This window comes from Terrapene carolina, unplaced genomic scaffold (genome assembly GCF_002925995.2).
Source record: "Terrapene carolina triunguis isolate 2854851 unplaced genomic scaffold, T_m_triunguis-2.0 Scaffold461, whole genome shotgun sequence".
Taxonomy (NCBI): domain Eukaryota; kingdom Metazoa; phylum Chordata; order Testudines; family Emydidae; genus Terrapene; species Terrapene triunguis.
The window spans coordinates 495,102-503,958 of record NW_020664812.1 but is presented as its reverse complement, the minus strand read 5'-3'; the positions used below and the strand labels follow the sequence as shown (position 1 = coordinate 503,958).

Below are 8,857 nucleotides of genomic sequence, written 5' to 3'. Positions count from 1 at the left end.
GGATACAGAGGGACCTAGACAAATTAGAGGATTGGACCAAAAGAAACCTGATGAGGTTCAACAAGGACAAGGGCAGAGTCCTGCACTTAGGACGGAAGAATCCTATGCACTGCTACAGACTAGGGACCGAGTGGCTAAGCAGCAGTTCTGCAGAAAAGTACCTAAGGGTCACAGTGGACGAGAAGCTGGATATGAGTCAACAGTGTGCCCTTGTTGCCAAGAAGGCTAACAGCATTTTGGGCTGTATAAGTAGGAACATTGCCAGCAGATTGAGGGAAGTACCTATTCCCCTCTATTCAACACTGGTGAGACCACATCTGGAGTATTGTGTCCAGTTTTGGGCCCCTCACTACAGAAAGGATGTGGACAAATTGGAGAAGGCCCAGCGGAGGACAACAAAAATGATCGGGGGGCTGGGGCACTATTTCACTAGGAAGGTGGTGAAGCACTGGAATGGGTTACCTAGGGAGGTGGTGGAATCTCCTTCCTTAGAGGTTTTTAAGGTCAGGCTTAACAAGGCCCTGGCTGGGATGATTTAGTTGGGAATTGGTCCTGCTTTGAGCAGGGGTTGGACTAGATGACCTCCTGAGGTCTCTTTCAACCCTAATCTTCTATGATTCTTCTATGATTCTATGTAGGCTACCCATGCACCTCTCTCTCCGGCTAACCAATGGGGCACATGAATATTGTCTAGCAGACGGGCAGCTCGCAGTGACGCTGGAGCCAGGGCCATGATTTCCTTCCTCAGCTGCTGCTTCTGGCTCCAAACGCTGGCCACGAAAACAGGTAATGGAAATTTCCTTGGAATAACATTTTCCTTACAGAAACCACACAGCCAGCGCCCCCACCCTGCTCCCCACAGCGCCCCCTGCTGGGGTTGGAATGGCTGGAAGCTCCCCCTACAGCCAGCTTCCCTGCCCCACTCCTCTCCGCGCCCCCTGCTGGGCCAGGCCGGGGCTGGAGTAGCTGGGAGCTCCCTCCACGGCCAGCGCCCTGACCTGCTCCCCATCGTGCCCCCTGTGTGCATTTCTCACACACAATCCACCCCTCACTAACCCCTGTGTTTTCTGCTCTGTGCAGTGCAGTTGGAATCAGACGTTGTAGCTCATTTCGGGGGGGACGTCACCCTGAGCTGCCTCTTCCCATCTCAGCCCGGGATGAACCTCCAGGACTTGACCCTCACCTGGCAGAAGGAGCGGGTGGGGGCAGAGGCCCTGGTGGTTCATTGTCACTATTACGGGAGGGAGCAGCTGGAGAAACAGGACGAGGCTTATAGGAACCGGACCCAGCTGGATCCAGAGGGGCTGGCCTGGGGCAATGCGTCCCTGACACTGAGGGGCGTCCGCACCCAGGACGAGGGCGTCTATCTCTGCCACGTCACCTCGGAGCTGGGCTGAACGGCTGAGCGCAGGGAGCTGAGAGTGGAAGGTGAGTGCTGGGGATGCTGCATCCCGAGAAGGGTCTGGCTAACATGGTGTGGCTGACTGCTTGACTTATCTTATTTAGTACAATGTCCTGTTCTCTGCCTGATAAGTCATTTGCCTCCCTAATCCTGTCTTCCAAAGAATGAGCAGCCTCTGCCCCTGTATTAATTACCCATGTCGGGCCAGGTCTCAGCTACACTAGCACCGCTGTGTTACTGCGGCTGGTTCTTTAGCTCAGCCAGCTGCAGTGCAGGGGGTTAGATCTCCCGACCGTGGGTTCAAGCCCCAGAGAGAGCCTGACGTGGTCGTCATTAAATACCTTCCCCGCTGGCAAGGGAGGGCTCATTGCCAACCTGTGATGTCCTGCAGCTGGGTCTATCAGGTTAATCCCATGTGCTTGGAGGGTGAATCCCAGAGCTGGGGCCCTCAGAGCCAGGCTGGAATCTCTGCCCTGAGGCTGCCTTGCGTGTCCCAGCTGCTAATTCCCAAAGGCACCTTCAGTGAGCCCTGCTCCAGAGCGGACTCAATCTGGATTCATGACCTAGGCCAGGTCCCAGCCCACTTCTGAGACCCCTCCCTAAATCGCCCCCATGTTCCTTCCCCCCAGCCCTTTCCAGCAATTGAAGGTGAAAAACTCCAGAGACACGGAAAGTGTTTTTCCTTCAGCACCCTATAATGAGCCTCATCTGACCCTTGACCTCTTGTTTCGGCTGGGCCACACCCTCTTGACCTTCAGCTCGGGGGGCGGGTACCCCTGGGCGAGTGTGGCGCGGAGGGACAGGATGGGAACCAACCTGACGGAGCTCAACAGTACCACAGAGTCCGTGGACGCCCGGGGCCTTTACACCCTGTTCAGCGAGCTGGCCGTGCCCATGGGGCAGAGCACCAACCTCACTGTGCTCCTGGTGACAGCGCCCGGGTGGGAGACCCCCGTGCAGCACATCACAGTGGCAGCAGGACCCGGTGAGTGGGGGAAGAAGGATGGGAATTGTCCAGCCTGTGCAGGGCTCTGCCCCACAGCAGGACGTGGGGAGGGGATTAGCGGCTGAGCACAGTTATTTAACCCATTGTCGCCCCCCAGTGGCAGAGTGGAGTATTGCCGCTCAGCAGCCCCGAGTTTGGGCTTCTCCATAACAGCCCAGGCAGGAGGGCGACACGCTGAGCCGGGGGAGCTCGCTCCGGCTCTCAGGCCCTGTTCACAGGAAGCTCTGGGCTCTCTTTTGCAGGGCAGAGACGCAGCCACGTCTGGCTGCTGGTGGCCTGTCTGTGATAGTGGCTGCGAGGATCCTTCGCCCTCCCGGCTGTGGGACTTGCAAACGCTGCTCAGAGAGTCGCTTCACCGGGACGAGGGATGTGGAGGATCCTTCACCCCAGAGCCAGCCGGGCCCCGGCGCCTGCCCAGCCCTGGGTACACCCACCCCCGGCCTCGGGGCTGATCTCCCGGCGGCTCCTTCGGGCCACCTTCACGCCAAGGCTCTGTAGCCGGGAGCCAGGGGTCTCTAGACCCAACGGCTGCACTTTATAGCGAGGACAGCGCAGTTCTATGGGCAGCACAGAGCCACTGCACCAGGGCTTGGCTTTCTGAGCCTGTAAGGGGACGGTTGCCCCCCACAGACACTTTGGGGGGGTTGGTTGGCCCTCTCCCAGCACCAAAAGGAAGGGGAAGGGCCGATTAGTAACCAGGACTCTGAGATTCACAGTCCGCATGGCCAATGGGGAGAGGCCAACGCTCAGGTCAGCCTGATTGACAGGGCGGGCAGGCCAACGAGGGAGTCCGGAGGCCAGGGGGTCCCATCCGCTGTGTGAGCTGGAGCTGCCTGGCCAGAGGTGCCGACCTAAGGAGAGAGCAGGGACCAGGAAAGCAGCCCAGGGCGCTGGAGGCAGAGCAGTAGCTGCAATGCTGAGGCAGAGTGGAGCTGGGGCTGGAGCCGCAGCTGGGGCTGGGTGCGGTGAGCAGCTGGGGAAAGCGAGGGGGGATCCTGGGCAGAGGTCCCAGCACAGGGAGACGCCCCCAGCCAAGAGGCCTTGCAGGGTCCTGATGCCTAAAGCCTGAGGGCGTGTGGCCACCACCAGAGCAAGTGTCCGACCCGCAGCATCCCTGCAGCACAGCCAGGGCCTGGGATGTGTGAGGAACAGGCTGTGAACTGCCCTTACAATCCAGCCACGGCTGTTTGTGGTTCCCCCTGCCACAGAGCGGGGTGATGGGTTTTCCTTTCACCTTCCCATTTTATCCTCGTTTTTTTAATTGGTTGCTGTTTAATAAATTGTATTTGCTTTGACCTGTATGTAATGATCAGTGGGTCAGGGAAGTGTCCAATGCGGAGAGAGCACCCCGGAGTGGGGACACCCTAGTCTCTGTCCTAAGTGATCATGACAAGATTGGCGGTCGAGCCTCCCAGGAATCCTGGGCCCAGCCTTGTCGGGGTTACTAGGACTCTGCCACACAGGAGAGTGGAAGGGGAGCCCTCGAGGTCAGGCAGGCCTCTGGGTAAAGGGAGAGGGAGCGAGGACTCAGATCCTTTCGCTAGCCCATCTCACCGGGGTAGTGCATAAACCGGGAAAATGCCCCACAGTAGCGAGACCATCCCCCCCGCTTACAAGCCCTGCCACTGCTCCTGACCCCTGCGACGGGAGAGCTCCCTGCGAGGCGGAGAATGACCCGTGTCAATACAACAGGGCTCATACGCTAAGGCCCCCAAAGGGGGAACGTAACCCTGGCTCTTGCAGGGCAGCGCTTTGTCCCCCTCTAATCACTGCACCCAGTGGCATAGCCAGGTTCTAACATCAGGGGGAGCGAACAGATAAAAAAAGCGCCACCCGACATATCAAATTACTAATTACCATACTTTTAAATTCGTTATACATATTTATTTTGTACTTAAAATAAAAACACAAGAATTATATTGTTTTACAAATACGTGTTATTTTGCATTTAAAATATAAAAACAGTTTTACAGTAGGACATCTATTTATATTGTATATAAAATCAAAACATAAAAACACGTGATATTTACTTATTTTATATTTCAAAGATAAGATCAAAACAATATGATAATCTATGAAGCAACCTCAACAGCCTCTTTCGTCTAAGCTTCATTCTAGCAAAGTTATCGATTACTTTATTATAATCTACTTCATTAGCTAATTGTCTTTCAATGGAGAGCAAAGCTAACCCAGACAATCTATCTTCACCCACTGTAGAGCGCAGGTAGGACTTTATAAGTTTGAGTCGGCTAAAGGATCGTTCCACAACTGTACTACTTATTGGCAAGGTCAGAAAAATGTGGTACAATCTCGAAAATTTAGGATAAATGCAACACATATCATTGGCGATCATGAATTTCAGTACACTGTTGATGGTGAGTTTCTCGTCGACACTTGACTTTACCCTACCGCTAGTGCTCATTACACTGCTCTACAGCCAAAATGCTTCTGAAATAAATGTAGTCAAACTTTATTAATTCTGGGTCACTGAGAACGAAAATGATGCTTAAAATTGTTGATTGGCTCTAGTTTTCAAGATACGCTATTGGGTCAGTATATACGACCCTTGACTTGGGAATGGCGGAGGATAAGTGAGTTATAAAGGGAAGGGATCTCAATTTAAACCAGAAATGACTAAAATACATCTTTGACTGGATCTATGAATAAATCTATGACTGGGTTTGGACAGTACTTGCTTTTTAGGCAAAACAATGAATGATGCAATCTGAAGCTGGTATTGCGTCATACATGATATGAATTGCATCATGTTATTCCTAGAAGTCATAGATGATGCAATCATAACGAAGCTTACATCAGTCTGCTGAACAAATTGCCCTATATCAGCTCTAGAAATCATACAGTGTCGTGCTCTCTTATTTGTCAGTGTTTGATTTTGCAAAGGGACACATTTCTGTTTAGCCAAAGTGAGCAGAGATGCCTCGTACTTGTGTGAAAAAGTGCAGATAACTTCTGCTGTGTTTGTGGTGAAGTGACTTTTGCATCACAAAAGTGCAGTATAACCACTATGGTTAAGAAAGCCTATCACCTTTATTTTGGCTGCAAAATTGGAGATCAGGACAAGAGGTGGGCCCCACACATATGCTGCAACACTTGTGCAACAAATCTTCGCCAGTGGTTGAACAGGAAAAGGAAATCTATGCCTTTTGCAGTGCCAATGATTTGGAGAGAGCCAACAGATCATACCAGCAATTGTTACTTCTGCATGGTGCCTCCAGTTGGGAAAGGTGTGTCAAAGAAGAAAAAGTGGACTGTGCATTATCCAAACATTCCATTAGCTATACGCCCAGTACCCCATGGAGAAGGACTGCCGGTTCCTGATGCACCAGAATCATTCTCACTTGAGTCAGACGAGGAAGAGGAAGAGGATGAAACTTCTGGTCCTGAACCATCAATGTTACAGGACCCACATTTTCTCCCATCCTCTTCCTCTGAACCACACCTCATAACACAAGGTGAACTGAATGACCTTGTCAGGGATTTGGAACTACACAAGAGTAAGGCAGAGCTGTTGGGCTCCAGACTACAGCAGTGGAATCTCCTGGCAGGTGATGTTAGGGTTTTCATGTTCCGTGACCGTCAAAAGGATCTTGTCCCATTCTTCTTCATGGAAGGCGATCTTGTAGCCTGCAACATCGATGGTGTGATGGCAGCCCTCAACATCGTTCACGATCCAGATGAGTGGAGACTGTTCATTGATTCATCGAAGATGAGTCTTAAAGCTGTTTTACTGCATAATGGCAATGTTTTGCCATCAATTCCAGTTGGTCATGCAGTCCATATGAAGGAAACCTATGACAACATGAAACAACTTTTGAGGTGCTTAAACTATGACCAACATCAGTGGCAGCTTTGTGGTGATTTGAATGTTGTTGCTCTCTTGCTTGGTCTGCAGACTGGATACACAAAGTACTGCTGTTTTCTCTGCAAATGGGATAGTCGTGCAAGAGATTCCCACTACATCAAGAAAGATTGGCCACTCCGACAGTCATTGGAGCCTGGGAGGAAAAGTGTTCAGCATCCACCACTTGTTGAATCAAGGAAGATTTTGTTACCACCCTTACACATCAAGCTGGGTCTGATGAAGAACTTTGTCAAGGACATTTGTCAAGCAGCTTTCAAGTACCTCCGTGGAAAATTTCCAAGGTTAAGTGAAGCTAAGATAAAGGAAGGTGTCTTTGTTGGTCCTCAGATTCGTGAACTTCTTCGAGATGATGCATTTGACCATGCACTGTGTGGCAAGGAAAAGACTTCCAGTTAGTGGCAATACATTTTCTCAGAAACAACAAGGCAGACAACTACAGGTTGTTGGTGGAAAACCTCCTCAAGGCATACAAAAGCCTTGGTTGCAACATGTCACTAAAGATACATTTTTTGCACTCTCATCTAGATTTTTTTCCACCGAACTGCGGAGCAGTGAGCGATGAGCACGGCGAGCGATTTCACCAGGACATTGCAACAATGGAGAAACGCTATCAGGGCAAATGGAGCCCATCAATGCTTGCAGACTATTGCTGGACAGTGACAAGAGATGCTCCATTTAATGAATACAAGAGACAAGCCAAGAAGCACCGAGTAGACACTGAATAGGACTAAACTATGTACATAATAGTTTTTTGCCTTTTGTTTCATAATAAATTTTATTTATATAACCCTTTTGCTGATTTTTAAAGTATTACATAAACAGGACAGGTGAAATATTATCATGTAAAGCAACCATAAACACATGAAAAGACCTAGGTTTACAATTTATGATTAAAACTCTATTACACAATATACATAGACATAAAATGTAAAAACTTAAATATCTTAGAAACAGTAGCCAATCAGTTGTTTTAATTGTCATATTTGAATTCAGCACATCAAAATACATAATAAATAGCACATTTTATCTCTGAAGCAGACGACTTCTCAAAAATTGTAGACCAGTGTTACTTACCGCTTTGCGCAGTCGCTTTGCAGCTGTAACTTTCAAAACACACACTAATTAAGATATATTGGAATTGGAAAAGGTACAGAGAAGGGCAACAAAGGGGTATGGAAAAGCTTCTATATGAGGAGATTAAAAAGACTGGGACTTTTCAGCTTGGAAAAGACAACCAAGGAGGGATATGATAGAGGTCTAGAAGATCATGACTGGTATGGAGAAAGTAAATAGGGATACCTATTTAGTAACGCTGCAGTTGAAAGATTGTTTTCTCAGGCTAGGTCTACACTACAGCGGGGTTCCGACCTAAGATACGCAACTTCAGCTACGTGAATACCGTAGCTGAAGTTGCGTATTTTAGGTCGGCTTACCTGGCGGTGAGGACGGGGGAAAGCCGACCGCTGCCGCGCTGCCGCCGACTCCGCTGCCGCCTCTTGTCGAGGTGGATTTCCGGAGTCGACGGCAGAGCGATCAGGGATCGATTTTACCGCGTCCTCACGAGACGCGGTAAGTCGATCCCCGATAAACCGATTGCTACCCGCCGGATTGGCGGGTAGTGAAGACGTAGCCTAAGATAATGATAAAAACCAAACTGCGCAACGAGATGCAAGAGGAACAGTTAGAAAGCAGGGCTAGGGCGTATCTGTAACGACACAAAATGTGTTGTGACTAGTTTGTATAAAGAATTGTCTGCACCTGTCACTGCTGAGATGTCTGACAAGCCACAGGAGCATTCACCTTCTGATGAACTAATTCAACACAAACTATGGACATTGACTCCCATCACTGAATGCAATTAGAAATACACAGATACCAATGTGATTGTTTAGTGTTTTTATTACTGCTTTAAAAAACAATCCTTTCTGTACTAGGTATCTAAGGGAAGCTTTCATTGGTTATGTGAGGTATAGACCAATGTGTTACTATCAATACTTAGCTTCAATAAATTGGTTAGGCTACTTGGGGGCTAGTTTTTAAGTGACTATTAATACAGTACAAATCTGGCAACACGCCCCTGGCTGGGCAGATGTGGGGCTGGGGAAGGGCAGATGTGGGGCTGGGGGTGCAGAATTAACTGGAATTTGGGGGGGTTAGGGGAAGCGCTGGACCCCAAGTGCCCCCTGGCAGCCAGCAGGGCACCCCCAGGACTAGAGGGGAGGAGGGATAGCTCAGTGGTTTGAGCATTGGCCTGCTAAACCCAGGGTTATGAGTTCAATCCTTGAGGGGGCCATTTAGGGATTTGGGGCACAAATCTGTCTGGGGATTGGTCCTGCTTTGAGCAGGGGGTTGGACTAAATGACCTCTTGAGGTCCCTTCCAGTTCTGTGATATTCTATGAGTCACCTCACTCAGGGCCGGCTCCAGGCACCAGCCCACCAAGCTGGTGCTTGGGGCAGCACCTGGAGGGGGGCGGCGCGGCGCTTCGGCCCCCGGGGAGAGCGGGGCCACGGCCGGGCTCGCCGCCCTCCCCCTGGGGCTCCTGACGCCCTCCCCCCCCCCCCCCC

General features: G+C 50.4%; 1 protein-coding gene across 1 annotated transcript in view; it reads left to right on the top strand.

Moving 5' to 3' along the window:
- Window positions 1-2,206: 2,206 nt before the first annotated feature.
- LOC113407869 (CD276 antigen-like) overlaps window positions 2,207-8,857 on the top strand; it is a 21,368-nt gene continuing 14,717 nt past the window's right edge. The window contains exon 1 of the mRNA XM_026658557.1: window positions 2,207-2,387. Within this exon, the coding sequence (XP_026514342.1) occupies window positions 2,207-2,387 (181 nt within the window). The remainder of the gene's footprint in view (window positions 2,388-8,857) is intronic.